The sequence below is a fragment of the Phaethon aethereus genome (assembly GCF_964289735.1).
Source record: "Phaethon aethereus genome assembly, chromosome: Z".
Lineage (NCBI taxonomy): Eukaryota > Metazoa > Chordata > Aves > Phaethontiformes > Phaethontidae > Phaethon > Phaethon aethereus.
The window spans coordinates 3,519,175-3,539,919 of NC_138577.1; the positions used below are offsets into that span (position 1 = coordinate 3,519,175).

The 20,745-nt window shown below is 47.1% G+C and overlaps 1 protein-coding gene across 1 annotated transcript in view; it reads left to right on the plus strand.

Moving 5' to 3' along the window:
* Nucleotides 1-20,745, plus strand: part of LOC309415844 (unconventional myosin-Vb-like) — a gene marked incomplete at its 3' end in the record, with an annotated part of 151,388 nt that overhangs the window by 10,889 nt on the left and 119,754 nt on the right. Inside the window, exon 2 of the mRNA XM_082013501.1 lies at nucleotides 19,834-19,944. Coding sequence (XP_081869627.1) covers nucleotides 19,834-19,944 — 111 coding nt within the window. The remainder of the gene's footprint in view (nucleotides 1-19,833; nucleotides 19,945-20,745) is intronic.

Here is a 20,745-nt window from a genome sequence, read left to right on the forward strand (position 1 = left end):
GGAGCGGAGGCTGTCAGAGCCAATCTTCATCCTTTCACGCTTTGCCCTCCCCGCCGCCATTGCGGGGAGTGATGGCTGTGCTCGCACCCGCTTATTTTAGGGAAATTCCTCCCTGACGTGGGAGTGCAGGGATCATCCCCGTGATGCGAGACAGACACGAGCAGTGCTGCCCAGCTTTGAGAAACCTGAAATATCCGTTTGCCTGACTATCAAGGTGGGTCTAAATCATCTTTAGGAACAAAACTTGCTTGAATTTGCTTTTCAGTACCCGACACTCCATGCCGGAGAAGGTGGGATGGCTGAGGCTGTTTCAGGCTGCATGATTCCTGGCAGTCCCCAAAGAGCAAGTTGCCAGCAGGCTTTTCCTCTCCAAGCTGTGTGGCACTGGCGTTTGCATCCCAAAGTCCTGCTTCACGCAGAACACCGCTGATCTCGCCCAAATGCAGCCTCCCTGGGCCCCCTCTTTTTGTCCGAGGAATGGTGTGGTGCAGAAATCCATTAAAAAAAACCAGTCTGTTTTTAGAAATAGAATATTCTATTTGGCAATGCCAGAAAGACTGTAGACTGTCCAAGATTTCACTATTTTATTTTTTAATACGATTTTTATTTAATTTTTTATTTTTTTGACTGAAAAAGATGCTGTCTCCTGGCGATCTTCGCTCTGGCACAAAGTTTCAGCACCGGAAAGTCACGTGAAGTAAATCAGCTGAATGCAAACCCTGCTGACACTTGCTAAACTTCGCCCGGATCTCATCTAATCGCCAACCTGATAAATACTTAGGACCTCCAACTCTTTTCCTGCGAGGAGGGAGCTCAGCCACAGCTCCAGTCCCTGGGGCAGCGGTCGTCCCGGCTGAGCATCCTCCTGGGGTTCTGGCATCCTCCTGCTCCAGAGGATGATACTTTTGAACCCTTTGGATATAAATCGTGTCTGAGCTATTACTTGCTGTTACATCCCAATTTTAAATGGTGTTTTCTTTTTCAAGTAGCAGGTTTACTGTTTTGGTTTTTTTTTTCTCCTTTTTAGTCTCAGAGGACTCTGCTTTACTATTCAGTCATTTGCTGTTGCTGATCTCCCGTGCAACTTCTTTTGGTGTCCCTGTGCAAAGAGCAGACTGGATGATGTGCTGACAGAAAATCCCCAGGACTTTTGTGTACAAAAGTGTTTTTAGCTATCGGACCGCGCAGTTCATAAGTTAGTAAGGTTTCATCTTTTTAGCTACTCTGAAGGCAGTTTCTTGTCTCTCCACATTCAGTAATAAAGGCTGAATATTTCTAAAGGAAACACCTTCCAACAAAACAATTTAATTTTCCCCAGTAATATTTTGGGGACAATCTGTTGGCGCTTATTTTATCCAGCGTGCCATCTCTTGGCTTATAACCCTCTTTGATGTAGCTCATTCAGGGGAAAAATGGCATTACACAGTACCTCAATCACTCAGATGTCAGAGAGGATATCGCGTTTGACTAATCAGGGGAAATTTGGGAAGATTTAGTAATGCCAGGAGACATGACCCACTTTCAGATAAACGCTTTTCAGACAATAGAGATTGAGCTGTATGGTGGGGGAGGGAGAAAAATTCACAGGGTAGAAATAATTATTTATATTTTCAAAAATTTTTTTTATTGTGCTGACTGTTTCCCAGGACTGTTTTTTTTGTTTTGTTTTGTTTTTGTTTGGTTGGTTTTTTAAGAAAAAGAAAATGCTGGCACTAACTGGTTTTCAGCTGATCTGTGTTATCCAGAGGTGACCATCCCCGGGCTGCAGATGCCTGTCACCTTTGGGATCCTCCCTCAGGCACAGGGGGCAGCTGATGGGTGTTGTGATGGAGGGTGTTGGGGAGATGTGGTCCAGCGCGATGTGGCTCTGGTCCAGTGTTGGCTGGGGATGGGAAACCTGGTGTAGGAGTCTGCCTTGGGTGTCCCAGCTCAGGAAGGTGTCCACCTAGTGAAGTGCATCTTAAGCACGTAAAGACGGAAGAATATTAATCCATAAAGTCAGGTTTCTGTGTTTTCTTCATACCACAAACCTCATAAGTGGTTCGCCCTTATTCCTGTATTACTGGGGGCTTCTGGCCAAAATGGCAACAGAAATTGCAGAGATGTAGCACTGTGGTGTTGCAAAACGGTGAGAAAGCCAAACCTGATGCTTAAATTTGTCATATATAAACTTTTTCTTCAAAGACAACAAAAGCAAGTACTCTTCAAGTAGTAACTATATAATTTTCAGTACTGCAAGTTCTGTCAAGCAACTTAAGGCTGCAAAGATAAAACCTTGCACAAAGAAACAGCCACGTGAGCTGAGCAAAACCAACTTAGTCTCCTTAAAACTTCTTATAACTCTCTTATTAAAAATAGCTTTGTAATCCTTCCAGAGCATAGCAACAAAACTTCTCACTTAATTTCATATGGGAGCTAAACTCCAGCTGTATCCTGAGAGTTGCTGTGCTGGTGTGAATGTCCAACGTGATGGAGCAACATTAGAGCCCACCTGAGAGCGGGAAGATGCTCTGTGCTGCATGGATAGTGTTTGGGGGAAAAACTCCACTCAGGATGTGCTGGAACTGCTGCTGGTTTCCTTTAAGGGAGTACAAGTTTTCAACCTTTTCTTGTTATTTTCAAAACCAACCTTTTGAATGATCATTCAGCTGTAGGTGGTTTTTAGTGCTCTCTTTTTGCCTGCAGCCATGGATGTCATTGCTGTATCTTCCACAGGAAAAAACAAACAAACAACAAAAACCCAATGTGCTTGTGTTCTAAGTAGTTCTCTGAATTTTAGGTTAGGGGCCATGTTATAAGCTTCAGGCATCTTTACCAAGCAGGTTAACACTTTCCCCAGGTTAAAGTCTTGTTTCTTCTGCCTTTAAGCTTTGAAGACAGTAGATGGACAGTTTGTTGGGTGACGGTTTTTAATTTCTGTTGGTAAACGCTGCTTTTACATGCTGTTACAGTGATAGCTGGAAGATATGTAGCTCTCGTGCTTGTTCTAAATAGATGTATTTCCTTCACACATACCTCTGGGTATCTGGTGAATTGTTCACTGGGGTATTCATGGGGGCTCCGAACTCCAGATTATGGTTGTGCCTCATGAAATACTCAGGTGGAATTTCTGAAGCATTAACAACGGATGTTGGAGCCCTGATTGAAGTCCATGCGTGATGCTGAGAGCTCCTGTGATCTTTGGGTGACTCAGGAGTGATGGTACCCGGTTGGGCAGGAAGGTGGTCTTGCTGTTTCTGTAAGTACCGGTAATGCTGATGACTGCCTGCTCACTCTCACGTGCCTGGGAAGGAACTGGAAAGTTGGGAAGAGCTAAAATATATCTGGGACCTGGACAAACCTGTCCTGCGGCCAGGCTCAGTTTCAATATAGTTAATTTGTCTGGGAAGGAAGAGGCCATTTTGGAAGGACTTGGCTCCACTCCTCCTTGCTCACACAAAACCTGTGTAATTCGGCAAGTCAGGACAGAGCAAATGCAGTGGCCGAGGCCTGAAAGGGCCAGGCCAGCCGCTGGACATGCTGGAGATGAATGCAGATCTGAACCACAGCTCATAATTTGAAAGCTGAAGAGCTTTTGAAACACTCCGAGAGATGGAAGAGGCCCCTGTCTTACCTACTTTAACCCCATAAACATCTCTGACCCTTGTCTCTTAGGTTTTGCACGTAATTTATATCTGCTTTGAAAGTTGTCTACGGCATTAACGCAGTTGTCCAATGCCCGTGATTCAGGCTTGGAGTAGTCTCTTGGGAGTCATAGCGCCCATCCGAGGGATTCATATTAGATGGTTGAGTTGGGTTGAATTAAGGATGTTTAAGTTTTATGGAAGCAGGCCAGTTAAAAATGGAGACTTTGCTTTTTTCACCCTTAATTTCCAGACAGATCTTAAGAAACGCTGAAGCCACCAGAGAAGCATATGTAGATCTTGTGCTCTGGTAATAAACCTGCAGCGAGGGAGGGGATGGGGCTTCCTTCACCCCATAAGCATTTTCTTGATTGTACTGAATGTGGGCAGCCAAAGCAGGTATGAAAATATGGTAGTGGCCTTTAGGCACTAAGCCAGCCTTGAATGTTTGTGCGGGTGGAGTGTCATGTGAAATCTGGATGTGTCTCTTCAATTACCAGGTGTTGCTGATGCTGGTGGTGATGTCCTGCAGCTACCCACCAGAGCAGTGTCCTTCCCACCAGCACAAGCCTTGCTCGTGGGCTTCTCCTGCCCAGGAGGATGCTGTGAGCTGCCCAAACTAGAGCGCCCTGAGCTCCCCTGTGTGGGGTTAGTGGTGGTTGACCTCTCTACTTCTGTTGCACATCACTTCCACGTGCTCGCTAAACTTCCCACTTTGGGGGATTTAAAGAGTTGCTGGGGATGTCTCTTGCATTTGGTTTCTGCAGATGAGTGTGTGACGCTGGGGATAAATTTACAGTAGCGATAAAGCACGCATTAGGAGTGATAATAAAATTTAACTGCGGTAGCCTGTCTAGCTACTGGAGCAGCCCCTATCCTTCTATTTCGTGACAGGGAGAGATTTACAACTTGTTTTCCCCGGTGTAGGTGCTGAACGAGACGTGGGCTTTGTCCTGTGCGTACAGATCCCGAAGGCAGTTCAGAAGCGTCGGAAGAGCAGGGGAATCCTAGCTCGTGCGCTTTCCCAGCCGTTGTCCCTGGCTGGAAACAGGCAGTGGGGGATGCTGAGGTTTGGCTGTTTCTTTTCAAAGGAAGCCCAGCCTTTTGACAGCGCTTTGCTGGTAGCTGACAGAGGGGAAACTGCTCTGAGAGCAGGCTAAAATATCCTTTAAACAGGTTAAGCTGCTTTCCTGTGAAAAACAGTCCCTTGGGGGTTTCTCAGTGGGACGTCGGCGCTGGCAGCTGAAATGAGCTCAGTTTGTGGCCATGCTGTGCCCATCGGTGACAGCCACGTTGTCCCCTGCTCGTGCATCAGTGCTGTCTTTGCAGACCTTGCAGAGACTCAGGCAGCGTTGGGTTTTGACTGAGATGGCTTCTCCGAAATGCGTTGCACTGGGGCTCAGATCTACATTCCCATGGCTGGAAGCGCCAGCAATGGAGGGAGCATGGAGGTGCGAGGACTTCTGCATCACCTCTGTAGGGGAATGATTGAAAGCATCAAGGAAAAGCAACAGGATGTGACCGGCAGGTCCCTTGGATGTTGGGTTGGGCTGGTTTTGCTCTGTAAGGTTGCCTGGCACATGGCTTTTCAGTGTGATGCAATTAATGCTGGGAACATCCTTTAGCTTCACATCTGGAAGTGACCCCATTTTGCAAATACAGGGAGGACAGGGGTGAGAAGGGAAATGCAAATATTTGCATTTCTGCTGTTGAATCCATCTTGCTGATGCTCTGATAGGACCCGTTCCTCTCTCATTCGAGTGTCTGCTCTTACTAAAGCATTTCTGAATGTACCATTTGTTTACTGAAAGTGTATCCTATCTCCATCGTAGCTGGGAATAGCGAGACTGCGCTCTGACAGTAGTTTTAAAATGCTCTGATAAGGGCTTGCCACCATCCTTGCAGAGAGAGACGGCTTACTGGGGAGCAGCAGGGTGAGAGGTGCCGCGGGGAGCAGGAAAACTGGAGCGGTGGCAAAGGCTGGTTGGTGTTTGGCAGTCTGCTTGCACAGAGGTGGTGAAGAGGGTGAGCGTGGTCTTTAAGTTTGGAAAGCACCGATGTATTGCTCATCTCAATATTCTGTGAGGAAAAGAGGCAAGGGAATGACTTCTCTGATGAAAAATGAATCTTGGTGACTGTTGTATTTACCAAGTCAGTGGTTTGAGGTTATTTTATTCCTTAAACATCCCATACCGGAGTTTGCTATGCCTTATTTTCATGAATTGTATTCCAATAATTATGGTAACTTGAGACTTGCATCTGATATCCTGAAACTTCTGGGGAAATAGCTGTTAGTGACACCTTTGTGGCTTTAGCAGAAAGAGTTGACCCAAGTGAAGAAGTTTGGGATGCGATGGAAACACACTTTCATCTGTTAGCTGAGCTTTGGGTACCTCTGCAAGGGGGTTCGTGGTGCTGCCTCAGTGAGGCCACTGTCCCTGTGGTTGTCCCCGAGCTCTGCCTGCCCTTCTTGAGGTGGTCTGAAAAGCTGAAAGCTTGAATTATGTCTCTTCTGATGTGGTAAGCTGATGAAAAATTCACTCCAAATTCTAATTCCTGCTCTTGTGGCTTCATTTCATAAATAAATAAATGTGTGTGTGCATATATATAAAATAAAAATAACCTTTGCCTCAGAATTTCTACTTAAGAATTGCCCTGAGTTTATCAGAAATTCCATGTTAAATACCTATTGCTTGAGTAAAGGTTTATAATTGTGCTCAAAGCACAATAATACTTGGGTTATTTCTGATGTCATCTAGGAAAGCATGACTTCTGTGTGGTGCAAGCGGTAGAAAAGAAGTGACTCTTGTCTTCCCTAGCCACACCCAGCTGGGGTGAGGGAACCCTTTTCAGTTCCTCCAGGCAGTTTTGACATGTATGGAGAATAACTGAAGTTAAGATCATGAATTTCAGTTTAATCCTGTGGTCATGCTTAATGCTTGTTTGTAACAAACAGAAATTTGCTTCTCAGTAGGTTGGGTGATTGGTTGACCTCTTCTATGGGCAAGGGGTGCCTGTGGTTGTATGTCTGAACAATTGGCTTGATTTGGGGCAATAAGTTATAAAGTGCCTTTAACTGTCCAAGTTGAAGGTTAAAATACCTCAAACCTTTGCAGCTGTGATGTGAAGGAGGAGTAAGGTTGCTCTGGGAGTTTTCACTCTGCATTTCTTAAGCTCTGGGAATTGAGCTCCATGGGTCACGTTTGGCTTGGGGATAGCAGCAGCAGCAGCATCTCTTTAAATTACTGACTGTGATTATCCAGAAATGGAGTCATCATTTATGCTTGGCATACATGGAAGAGCACTGTCTGCTGGTCCCTCCAAAAAGGACCTGTATGTCATTCGTTTATGGGCACCAAAAATATATCATGCCTTGATGGGATCTCTCCTGAGCACCTTCCCAGTGCTGGCCATGCTGCCAATGCCGAGGGGCTGTGGTCCCGTGTCTGGTGCCATTGTGTGCCTGTGCCCTTGACTTTCAAATGACACCAAGTCCTCTGCAAAGGGGAGGCCCTGCAAGGCTGTCTCCTGTGCTGGCATTTGGTTAATGCCCTAGAGCTTGTGCAGCATTTAGCACCAGGTACGTGGGGGAACAGAACTTCAAAACTTGTTTTGGGCAGTTAAAGAAAATTCCTACTAAGAATATATGCAAGAGATTTCATAGACTTGGGGAAGAAACGTTGCAGCGTGCTGCATCATGTTTCATGCCCTGAACGTTGCTTGAGGTTTTGTATGTGTGGGTATGACCGTTTCTGACTCATCTGTTGAACATCCACATTTATGCTGAGACCTTTCATGGGGCAAGGGGCCTTCATCCAGCAAATCTTTCACTTCTGTCCAAATTTGGAACATGGCATGCACTTGAAGATGCTGGGGAGCACCTCACCAGCAACGCCTTAACAAGAAATGCCTGTGAAGAGCATAATGAGTGATTTCTGTAAATTTAATGTTGCTGTTGAGGAGCAGGTGGATGACCGTGATCTCTCTTCTTGTACCCTGTTGAGTTGACAGCCGTTAGGCTTGCAGCAGCCTGTTTTCCTATTAGCTGGTGGGAGGGAGCTGGTGTGGATGCACCATGCTGCGAAAGACAGTAGGATTTCAAAGACTAATTGCTGTGGAACTTGAAACGAGTCTTATTAAGCAGCTATTGTCAAGGTGGGGATGCTAAAAGACTTTGGAAACGGTTCCTAAAATACAAATTTGGACTTGTTGCATGCCAGCTTTTAGGTAGACAAGTCTCTGCTCATCTGCACGTGAGGTTTGAGAAGGCTGGAGAGGGGGTTTGGGGGCTGTGGTGGTGAGGAGGAGCATGCCTCGTCCCCCAGAACTGCCTGATTTTCCACTGTGTTTGGGCAGCTCCAACACGCTGTGCAATTTGGCATTTCCCAGGACTGACACATTGATATGTGCTTCACAGGTTGGGTGGCTATAAACGATGGCCAGGCACGGTGATCCAAACAGGGCCTTTTTTTCCTCAAGAAAGCACCTAAAAGTACTTCTTTGAAAGTTTGCAGGAGCCTGCAATTTCTCCATAGTGTAGGACAGGGGAAAAGACCTTCTAGCCCAAGGGGGAGATGAAAGGGTGGGCAGCTGGAAGGAGGAGCAGCTATGGCAGGACATGTGTTGCTTCAGCTCTCTCTGCCTTTTGTAGATCCCGTCCCCTTCTGAGTAGGGTCCTAAATCACTGCTGCATGTATGGATGTGCGTGACCACTAATTCCCCCTTGGATGCCTTTGGAGGTCCCATGGGACAAACCCATAATGTGAGTGATGCTGTGGGTTATCTGGGGCTTCATGTGCGCCAGTTTGCCCATGGTGGTGGTTGAAGGTAGCAGCACGAGTTCAGGTGTCCCCATCTGGCCACCGACCCGTGGGGTTTGCAGGAGCTCTGGTCTCGGGACTGAATATTTTGTCAGAAAGGGCAGAAATTTTGGGGCTTGGAGCTGGGAACTGTCAGCACAGTTTGCGAAAGCTTTGCTTTCACAGCAGAGTAAACTGGGATAACATAATGTTTTTTTTCAATTTAATTCCCCCCCTACCCCCTTGTTTTATTCATCTACATAGGTCATTCCCTAGAGGAGAGAAAAAAGTCACAATGCAGTGTTTGGTAGAGATGGATCTGAGTTACGGTTTTGTCCTAGCTCGAGTGAGCCACTCTCCATCTCTCAGGCGTTGTCTTCATGCACTTTTAAATCACTGTAACTTTGGGGTGTATTTTCATTTTTTTTGTTGCTTTCCTAATTAATAATCCGTATTTTCCCCACTTTGGATGGTAAGAGTAGGTTTAACTAGTTTTGCTTGAAATCGGTTGTAGTCCTTAAGCTGCACTGGTGGGACCCGGTGACTTCAAGGCAAGTTGTCATCGGCCAAAGTGCGACCATAAATGCATGTCCTTCCCGCAGGGATATGCATCCCTCTGGTGGGAACTGGGTTTCCCCGTCTTGGAGCAAAACCCCTTGGGCCTGAGCTGGCGGATGTGTAGTGGGATGGAAATCCTATAGCTGGGATGTCCCTGGGATGATGCGGTGCTGCTGGTGATGATGGGAAGAGCCAGAGCTGAGCCTTGCCTGGATTGAAACTCTGCACCCGCTGCCTGCTCAGTGCTGCCTGCACCCAGAGGTAGTGTGTAACCACTTGGGAGGAATCAAGAAACGCTCCTGTAACCAGGGAGGGATGTTTAAATGAGTAAATAGATTGTCCTGTTGGGATATGGATGTTGTCCTGTGTGTCAAGCCAAGAGACGCACAACGGAGGGACTTTTGTTAAGGGGATGGGGAAGGAAGAAGTAGCACCTGGTGACTGTGATAGCTTTTTTAAAACAAATTATTTTTATTTTCCCCTTCTGTTTGGGGTGTTTTGCTGTGTGGACACTTCCACGTTTCATCTGCGTGGGAGCGTGTGTTTGTGTGCTTCTGGGGCATCCGCCCTTCTGAGGGGAAGAGATAACCTTGCATTTGCCTAACACATGGGGGACGTTGCAAATCAGGAAGAAATTCAAACCAGAAGGTGAAGGCTAGAAAAGATGTATTTGCTGCTGTGATGTTTTTTTTGTCTGTTTTTAATTATTATTTTTATTTTAAGTGGGTGCAGTTGCCCTTCTTGCAACCCTTCCTCCACTTGGGCAGTCTTCTGCATTTTGATGTCCTTCATTGAGCCTTTCCTGCAGAACACAACACTCTTTTGCTAGTGGCATCACCTCCCAAATCTCCTCCTGTGATTCAAAATTCAGGGGTTGACAGAGATGGTCTTTTCCTCTGTCCTTCCTTATTTAAGCCTTCATCTCCCCTACATTTATTAGAGGAAATTGTATATGGGATTTAGGGGATGGTTTTCCAGGGACCTGCTGTGTGATTTAAATGACATGCTGCAGGATATCAGTGCTGGAAGATCTGGAAAGCCCAAGTCTCAGTATTTTAGCTGGACAGCTGAAGTTATAAGAAAATAAGGAGGAAAACATAGCTGTCTGCCTACCTGTGCTGTGCCGTCCATTTTATATATTAAAAAGGAAACCGTCCTCGGTCTGAGTTTTCTTGGAGATGTGTTTTGTTGAACCAATTTTAACTTAGTGATTGCAAAATCTTGCTTATTGTCTTTGTCTCACTGGGGAGAAGAGACAAAGTGTATACATTAATGTAGAGTAACTCATCATACGAGAGCGCATCTGAGGTCCGGCATATGGACGTCCTGGGAGAAGTGGAGCTGGGTACAAATTGGGTTTCTGAAGACCTGGAAATCACCGCAATGAAATAAAAATGCAAGAGCAGTCCTTCCCTCCAGGAGACTCTTTCTTTGCCCCTCCCCATTCCTAAGCAAATTGGGGTGTATGAATATTTGTTCACCACTTCAAGTATTTTAATCTTAATTATTCCAGTTTTGCCTCTTGACCACTGGTGCTGTTCTCCATGTGTCTAATGTCTCCTTGCTAACAGACGTTATTGCTGGAATTTTTTAATTATAATCTGTAAAACGTTGCTTGCTTAAATCCTTGGTAATCAATTTGTTTTCCTTCAGTTGCTTAGCAATAAAAAGATGCAAAGGTGGCCTGGGGGTCTTTCTAGCACACCCCTCTGGTTAGAAAGGGCTGAGGAAATGCCCCATAAATACAAGTATAGGTCAAAACCTCTTTGAATTAAGCAAGCACGGAGCGATGCTCCAAGAGGGGTTTTAATGCATGAGTTCTGGAGAAGTGAGGGATAACTATACAGGTTGGTTAATCCAATTACTTCTTTCTGATATGATTGAAAATCCAGTCTGGTGGAGAGGTTGCTTTGCAATTAAAGGTAGATTTTGGTAGTGCTGTTTGGTCATGGCAGTGCCTGGTAGGGAGGACAGCTGAGCGCCCGAGCGGGGAGCGAGATGGCATGTACCCTGGATTTCGGAAGATGCCACGTGTGGTACCGCAATTACAGCCCAGAAGCGGCCACTGGTTTTAATGTTTCCAGTTAAAAATCCTGGTGTCACCGGGCTGCATCCCGTGGCTGGGGCTGCCCTGTGCCGCTGAGCTGAGCTCCAGGACCGTTTTCATATAAAGTCATTTAATAGAGGGTGGTCACTGCACCAGGGAATGAACATGCTTATGAGTTTCCCTAAAGCATCACGAGGCTACGTTATAGATAAAGGACTGTGAAAACCTGGTGCGAAAGGCCATTTTAAACTACTTAATTAAAACCCAAAGGCTATTTTTTAACTACTTTTTTTAATAATCAACTGTATATGGTGTATATTGAGCATGTTTTTGGATCCAGCCTATGTTCATCAAGGTGCTTATGTGGAGTTCGGATGGAAAACAGGACTGAGAAGACAAGATTACACGACAGCACTGCTCAAGGTTTTGATTAGTTGCGAATTAGGCAAGAGAAGGGCAATTAATGCCAATCAACAGGGATTTGCAGAAAGTAGCCTGGAAGGATTTAACTTTTGCAATATGACAGGCTGTTTGGTGGAAGTCGTGCTATGGAGACACTTGACCCCTGCACGGGGTTTTTAATTAAAAAAGTGAAAAAAAAGTCTGTAAAACCCCAGTAATCCCTACTGGAATAAAGAAAACTGGCTACATGGCGGCGTTAGAACTGACAGGGTCTCATCCTGATTCCCCTTGGAGCCCGGGTCAAGGATTTTTTTCTTGATCCTGTGCAATGTGGCAATTTTCTTTATCAAGGACTTGGAAGAAGTAGTAATGAGCACCAGAGGAGCTGGGTTGGCGTGTGGCCCTGGGGTGTAGCTGTGAGCACCCCATGGGTGCTGGACCCAGGGGAGATGCTTGGGAAGGGGGTGTTGAGCCCCCTGCTCCAAACTGCTGCTGTCCTGATGACTGCAGCAGTTCCAGGAGGAGCTGCAAGTCCACGTGCATGATTATCTGGGTTGGCTTTAGCACTGGCCTTTGCTTCCCCAGGGACTCTGCAGTGACGCAGGGGGTTTGCAGAGCATCCCTCTCTCTGGCAGCGTGGCAGAGGCTGGATGGAGATGGTAAGCATCTTCTAGAGCTGAGCCAGGCCCGTTAGAAGAGAAATTCGGCGCTTACTGGGGCTCCTAGGGGTGGAGATGCCCTGCTCCTGGTGATCGGGGGGACGGGACCTGGAGAAAGGTCTCCCACACAGCAGACCGGTGGCTGGCATCTTGGTGTAGCTCTAATGCTGGTGAATATTCAGTTTTGGAGGGGCTTTGTCAGGGTTTGTAGCAGATCCTCCAGTGGAGCATGTGCTTTAAATCCAGGCTTGGACATCCAGAGGGGCAGCCCTGCTTTGTACCCTGTCATTTCATCAGGCTCCTGGCCGCATCCTCGCAGCAGGCAGCTGCCTGTCCCTCTGCCAGCTCTCAGCCTTCGCTAGTGCTGCTTCAGAGCAACCAAAGGCAAAAGGGCTCCTGTGCTCAACCTGACGCGAGGCTGGAGACTCAGCGCTGTCGAAGGAGACGGGCAGCGAGACCTCAAGTGCTGCCAGCTCCGATTAAACAGGCAGAACTCTCCTCCCATAACATCTCGGGCCTCTGTGAGAGGGTTCGTTAGCGGTGATGCAGGTGATAACGCACACCCCCTGCGAGTGAAGTCTTGTTGACCCTGGCAGAGAGGTTTGGTTTTGTCCTTTCTTAAGGAGTAGAGTAGCAAAGTAAAAAATATGAGACTTGTTGCACTGCCCAGAGGAAATCCTGGGATCGCTCCCCGGCCCTGGAGGGACTGCTCTTCCCCCACATTTAAGACCGAATGGTTTGTTTGCTCTGTCCCACAGCACCCGGGGCTCTACCTGGTTTTGCAGCATCTAATGACTTATTGCAAGAGGGATTTTGCATTTCAGCCCGTTGCTGCAGTGAGAGCAGGGTTGCTGAGACCTTGGCACCGAACCTGTCAGTCTTAATTAAGCCTGCAGTAATGAGCACCGCTGAGATGCCATGGAAGAAATGGTAGGGGAAAGGATGGGAAGACATGAGTTGGCTGTTAGTTACATGTGAGACTATCGATTACTCCTGGAAATCACCCTGGAAATCACATTTAATTAAAGTAAAGCCTTCAAGCACACCCCTTGTATTTCTATCCTGGTATCGGGGATCGCCTGCAGCCCCAACTCCCCTCGGTGCTGGTTTTATCTCTCTTGGTGAAATGAAGCTGTTGCAATGATGAACCGAAGCCTTTTAAATGCCTGTTCATTAGAAAAGCTGCTAACGAGCCCGTGGATAAATGCTGCAGATGCTGCTTGTCCGAGCAGCTGAGTACTGCTCAGCTGCTGTGACTCTTTATGCAAATCACCATCTTGAGTTAATTTGGGCAGGGCAATAAAATTCAGCAAAGAGAAATAGAGCAGATTTAGTGCTGGTGGGAGACGTGAAGCCATCCATCAGCATGACAGCTCTTCAGGGGAGAGGAGAACATCCCCGTACCTAGGAGGCATCAGCAAAGCACGTGCTTTGCTAGCTCAAATCCAGCGACTCCTGCAGCACTTTGTGATGAACAGAGATGCTCCCCAAATTTTGGGAGCCCTGCCACGATGGGGGCACAATCTGGGTGTGCATTGGTGTGCTTTCCCTGTGCTGACGAATATGAGGATTCTGAGGCACGGCGTAGGTTATGCTCATCTGCCGTGGCCTGGCTGTTCGAGTTTGTGCATTTTTATCAGCCCTGGGAAATGCCCAAATCACTCGTTCTCATGATGAGTTACTAGAGATGCTTCTGCAGTGTGCCACTGTCTTCCTCTTTGCATTTAACACTCTCAGCAAGTTAGTGTTTGCCTTCTGTAGCTCGAAATGACCTTTTTTTGTGTTTTTTAACAAGTAAAACACAGTATTATTTTTTTGACCTACCCTTTGAGCATGATATTGGGGTCATGTGTGTCTGTTGCTGTGTGTTGAAATGTTGATTTGCCAGTCACGACCTCTCCTTGCAGCCTTTTTGGGTGTTTATGGTGATGAAGAAGTTTTTGTGATGAGAAGTGGGTCTTTTCCTGTTAGAGGTCCTTGCCGCGGGTGGATGCTCTCTGGCCAGCCTGGGGAAGCTGGGCTCTTGCACGGTGTCCCAGCATCGGGTACTGGTGCTTCAGAAATCAGGCAGTGGAGGGGTGTGCGGCACTGGAGCATCCCTGCCTGCTCTGTACCAAGCGGTGAAACCCCCTGCCATCCCCTCCTGAGCGTCGTGAGGGTTTGCCAGCCAGCAGTACCCGGCCACAAAAGGAGAAGCCAGCCTGGGGTGAGACGCAGGGCTCAGTGGGTCCCGGAGTCACAGCGGGGCTTGGGGAGCTCTGACCTAGATACGGGCTTTGCTTGGCTGTCAGGCAGGGGAGGAATCGCTCCTGGGATGAAAACCTCGTTCAGAGGATGGGAAAGGGAGGATTACTGTTTGCCGTCTGCCCTGATGTTCAATATTGTAAATAATAATAACAGCGAAGTTAATGATCCGCAAGTCCCTTAACAGCGAGGTTTTTGCCCGGCTGCCGAAGTGCCTCGCCTGCGCCTTGCTGTGTCACAGGCGAAGCAGATTTTTCTCCTGAGTCACTGCCAAGTGGGGCAGAAGAGTGTTGTTTTTTTTTTAAGGCTGCAGAAGCTCAGGAGAGCCCTTGGAGCCGGTGCCTTTCCATGCCATCCTGCCGACGGCACCCATCGAGCGGCCCTTCCCAACACCAACATGTGCGGCGCTTTGCACAAGCACGTTTAGCACAGCTAAATAAATTATTTATAAATAACCATAAATAACCACCTGTTAATCATGGGGACGTGGGATCCTGCTGTGGTAGGCGTAATGCCAGTGGATGGGCAAAAATACAGCAGCGAGCCCAGGACTGCACGCCCGGTGTAAGTTAATGAAGAGAAGTTCGTTTGCTTTAGTGTGGAGCTGGAAGGGGATGCTGCTTGCATCCATGCACAGTGGCTGCAAGGAGAGTCCTGTGTTTTTTTGCTGCAAAAGCCTCTTTAAATTATCGCCGTGGAGTTATCTTTAGTAGTGGTTTAAAAAAAAAAAAGGGAAAAGAAAAATGACACCCAAACCCTGAATTGTGCTGACCACTTTTACTTTAAGGTAGAGTTTGTATTTTGCTCTTTTTATGTGAGAAAAGCAAAGTTTGTGAAAACTTTAATTTTCATAATAGATGGCTTGTGAGAGCTGCAGGGTAGTTATTGGACTGTTTCAAAGTACGCTGGTTAACCAGTCACATGCTGTATATATAAATGTAAATATTCTTGGGGAAGCCGGGACTGAAGCTCATGCTGTTTCCTCTTTCATAGGTGTTTTTGTCCTCTTCAAGAGCATCCAGTAATACTGGATCACGTTATTTCTTGGAACAATATAGAATGAGGTTGGCAATAGGCCCACTGCAAAGAGGGAAACATAGAAATGTGATTGCTTTGTAAAGAAAAATATACAGATATTTGTTCCAATCTCCACCCTGTTCTTAGATGACTGTCATGGTTTAACCCCAGCTGGCAACTAAGGTGTACATCACTGTCTCTGGCTTCTACTGAAGTCCTTTCATAAGTTCTTCTTAACCTGCATGGAAGAACCTTGGTCGTGAGAGGCTATATCTTAATCTTCGTTACCGAATTCCTAATTGCTAGGCGGTTGGTGCTATTGTATTGCCAGTATTGTGGGTTTTCTGCCGTGCTCTCCCTCTGGCTGCAGTCCTGTTGGAAGGATGTCCCTGGAAAAGTGTCCTTGACCCAGGAGCAGTGAAAACTCCCGGGGGTCAACTGTGAGTATTGCCATTCCTGAAATAACTCAGGGGATTAAAAGCCAATAATAGTAAAGATGGATTTGCTGACTTCCAGCTTGCCGTGAAGACTGTTGCAAACACCAAACAGCCCAGACTAAACTGAGATAGCTCATTTTAAAGCATTTTAAGCTTTTTTTTTTAATTTAATGGAAGATTATACTCTGTCCACATAGAGGTGTAACTCCCGTGCAGACCAGCGTCTCTTCCCGCTGTGATGGAGCATCCACTGAGCACATCGCCCAGAGTTTGCTGGGAGTGCCTTTGGCTGGCACTGAGGGCTTCCAAACAGCAAAACAAAACCTGCCTCTTCTCATTTAATGTTGGTTTTAATCTGCATCTGCAGCCTATTAAAATCGAAATCAAATCAGGAGGTGGGAATTGAATTTATTAAGCTTCTGCTTAATCTGGGTGGAATAATGCAAGAGGCTGTGAAAGTGCTGGATTGCTTTGGTTTATTGGGAATCTGGTTTAAAAAAAAAAAACCCACAAACAAAAGCAACACAAAAAAAACCCCCAAAACAGATTTAAAAAAATTTTATGTTCCTCTTGAGAAGCTGAGTGTGTGGAGCTATTTCTGATTAATGCTAACACCATGTTCAAAGATGTCCTTGAGGATTAAAGAAATGCTTTTCTTCCTGCCCTCCCGGGTGGCAACGCTGGAGTGTTGGGAGGTTAAGTGATTTGCCCAGGGTTGTGTCTCCCGAGCCTGAAGTCAGGCTAATCCTCCAGTCCCGCTGCTTTGAGGTAGACCCGCCTGCCCTCTCCCTTCATAACAAGCTCCTCCAGAAGATCAAGAGGTTGTTAAAGCTGATGAAGCCAGGACGTGGTGTATAAAGTGGAGCAATTATGCCAGAGGTGAGGTTATTCAAGTAGAGGTTGACAGAGATGCTCTCCTCCTGCCCGGGTGTGTACCTGCCTGGGAGCACGGTTTTGGGGAGCTGGTGGCTCTCATCTATATGAATTTAATCGGCAAACGTATGGCGTGTGGAGCCGCTTCGGAGGGAGCGGGTTGCAGAAGCTGGAGGCAGGGAAGGCAGACGATGTGAGCATGGTTCTCCAGCGTGCCCCCACCGCCGGCTGCCTCCAAGCCTCGACGGGTTTTAATTAAAGCTCGCTTTGTAAAGATCTAAGAATGACAAAGCGCTTTTATTTCAGCGCTGTACGGTTTGACGTACTTGGGATTTATGGGTGAAAGAGAAGGGTTGGGTGCGGGTTTGTGTCGCAGCCTGCCCTGCCTGGAGGGTTGAGCGCTTGCGTCTCTGCTGGAGCACGGCAAGGAGGGGAGGATGGTGCAAATGCACAACAACAAAAAAAAGGTGGTGCCCTTTTTGGATGTGTGTGTGTGTGCATGCACGCACGAGAGGACAGCATTATAGATGCTTGGGGAAATGCATTCACAATTCTAACAGCCCGTGGCTGTTTAGCCGGATGGGAAGGGCGGGCAGTGCTTGTGCTGCAGCAGCAATTGCATTTGGCATCTCCCAGATGGGGAACGAGTTACCCGCAGGGCTCCTGAGACCTTGCAAACACCTATGTCGTACTGCCTTCTGTACTGCATGATCCCTTGCACGTGAGTGTATACACAGAGTCTTGGAAAATGAGTTTCAATGTTAAAATTCTGTGGTTTTGCAGTCAGGGCAGCTGACGGGACGTGAAGTCTTCCACCATCAGGTTGTAAGTCCATCCCCAGGCAATGGATGCTGAGAGCTGCTGCCCTCTACCAGTAGTAGAGGTAGCAGTGGAGGTAGCAGCATCTCACCTGCGTGTTGGATGGCTCCTGGCCATGGTTGGCGATGAATGGCCGAGAGGGGCCGACGTGACCTCTTACTGCTGCTGGAGGTGGACCCAAATTTCATCCACCAAAGCGTGCACAAGCATCACCATGATTTTTGGGTTGCTTTGGGGTCAACGTGCCCCCTCTTTCCATCCATCTGTCCAGGCAGGTCCATGGCTCAGCCCGGCCCTGTGCGCAGGTGGAGGATTTGCAGCCAGGACCAGCAACATCTTGTTTTTGAGGCTGCCTTGAGCCAGGTACATCCTGATCCCCAGCTATTTTGGGCATTTCTAGAGTGTGTTTGATCTCTATTCTGCCAGGGGAGAGCTGGCACCGGACGAAACCGCGGTGGTGGGGATGAAAAGGCAGGCAAAGGCGGTTCGCAGCAGGGGCGAGAGCTGCAGCAACGGTCCGCAAAGCCCTTCCCATAGTGTCGGAGCCTACAGAAACTGGGGCGAGGAGAGCTGAGTGATGCATCGCCAGCTGCACCTACTCCTTGTTCATAGTCCAACTAAAGCTGGGGCTCCTGACCGGTGCTGCAGGGATGTTGCATCTCTTGCCATGCTGCTTGCTGGAGAGGATGGGGGAGGTTGGGCTGGGGGTCCTGAACCTCATGGCAGGGAAAGCACCGAAGGCTTGTGGGGTGCTAGAGATGTTGTGCTGAGAAAAGTCTATTTATTTTATTTTTTTCCCCTCCCTGATAAAACTGCTGTTCTGGCAGTAGATTTGTTTAGCTCCATTAACATCCAAGGGTTCCCGCTGTTCTAGCTATTGAGCAACTCTAAAAATAATTACATACGATACATATAAAAATCTATTGCTTTTCAGCCGCAGAGCAGGCTGTTAGATGGCTGCTGCTGCTGCTTTAACTCTTGGGTCGCTTCGAGCGTTACTTGGCCGTTGCGTGCTGGGGGTTTGGTTTTAAGATAAGGGACAAAGCCATCTTTGCTGGACGCACGGTGCTGGTGTCACTTGGATTTGCTGTGGTTTCCCCCCAACACCTTGTGTTTTGTGTAAGAATAAGTGTATGTAGATCTCACTTCAATCAACAGGAGGAGTTGGGGGGTTACATGCCCCCTCAAATGCCAATAAGTAAGTCATCACTAAAGGGTTCCTGTAAACTCTGTGTTGGCTGGCTAAGTCCAGTATCAGGATGGCTTTATGGGACCCTGTCCAGCAAAAAAAGCCTGAATCAAGGTGACTCCTTGCAAGGACGGAGCAATTTTGGGTTCCTTGTTCTCAGGACTGTGACCCGACAGCCCCATGAGCAGGGGAACTGGTACCTGTGCTGGCAGAAAGAAAGGTGGATGTAGGTGCTGAGGGAAGCCCATGCGTGGAGGTTGCAGCATCACTGCTGGGTCTGCAGTGCCTGTGTCCCAACTCCTGAGAGCAGGTACTGGAGGTCTCGGCACAGCAACAGTCACTTGCTCGGCGTGAAGGAGTGCTTTTACACAGCCTGGGGAGAGTATTTATCTCTGCATCGTAAAAGCACATTAAATTTCTCTAGCAGGAGGTGGTGTGGCTCCGAGTAACGCCATAATCTTGATGGGTGTGGGCGGCTCTGCTCGCTCTTGGGTTTGTCCCTTCATGGGCACTTTGGCTGGGCTGTACGAGTCCACCTTTGGGATTTCCTCTTGGAGGCATAAGGGTGGCCCGAACTTTGGAGATGCTAAAAAGGTTCAATGTTGCATCTAAGCATTTTTCTGGAGCCTTGAAGCCTGTTTGCAGGTTTGCCTCCAACCAAAGTTGGCCTTGGTGTCTCCTATTGCCTGCTTAACTCCATGGTGCTGGGTTTGGGTGAGGGCTTGCTCTGTGGGAAGCAACCTGTCACTGTTTTGTGCAAAAGAAATACGCCTGGGTGTACAGCCTGCTGGGGGGAATTGCATTCTTTCATAAAAGCTTCTAGAAGGTTGTTTTGTGTGTTTTGTTTTTTTTTTCCCAGGGAAATTAAATTTCACATTTACCTTGAATCTCTAACCTGCTTTGTTAGATTGGTAACAAGCCAGTGTACACCTCATCCAGGAGAAGCCTGATTGAAAGTCTGATTGAAAATCAGACTTCTGGTCTATAATTTACCCCAAAACCTAAAATAAGAATTTTTTTTTTTTGGACTGAAATAAATGGTTTAGCTGCACTGACTTTACAATGAGTGTGGGACTGTATCCACGGTGAATTAAATTATTTATGATTTAATTTCCTGAGGTTTCTGTGTGTTTAAGCTTTTTCTTTATTTTTCCCCCTTTCTCCAGTACACTAGGGTTTGGATTCCTGACCCTGATGAAGTTTGGAGATCGGCAGAAATTATCAAGGATTACAAAGAGGGAGATAAAAGCCTCCATCTGAAACTTGAAGATGAAACTGTAAGCTTTTGAATGTCATTATTCTTTTCAGTAAATCAAAGCTTCAACTTAATGTGTGAAGAAGCCTGAGCCATCTCATATTTTTTAGAAAGTATTTTAAAATGTGTTTTCTTGCCTTGACACTTCCAGCTTTTCCCTGCCCGCTCCCTCCCCAGATACTTGTGTTAAAGTAGGTTGCAAGAAAAGCCCTTGACCTCTCTCATCTCTTTTTCATCCCCTGGCAAAATTGTAATAGTCTGTGATATCAGAATATTTTTTTTTTTTAATAGCAGCAATATGTTAGAAATATCAGTTTATGCTTTTTGCTGCTCAACAAATTGGAAAGAGTGTGGCTGGTAGCATATACTCAAACTTGGCTACCGATGGAAAAGTCACAGAGAGCGCAGGAGTGACTGCTGTGCAACAGCTTTCTCCGTGCCTTAGTTTTTCTTGTTAAGTATAATCTTATGTGAACTCCTTTTTTTTTCACCCTCATCTCTTAAAAAAATAAAAAACATCTCTAAAAGACAAAAACGAGAAACCCATTTAAATGTAGATGTGTTTTAGCAAGCGCTGCTTTCAAATGCACGAACAGCCCAGGCTCATGGCACGTGTGCAGCCGGCGATAAATCATTCCCAAAGCAGGATGGAGGCTGGGGAGCAGCAGCTGCTCTCTGTCCTGCACAAAAACCTCATGGGGTGGGATGTCGGGTGGCAGCGGGACACTGCAGATGAAGTCGACGGTGATGTTTATATGGACTGCAGAATTTGGGTGGTTTATGGGAAGGGAGCAGCCATGCTACCTGCCCACCACGAGGTGCA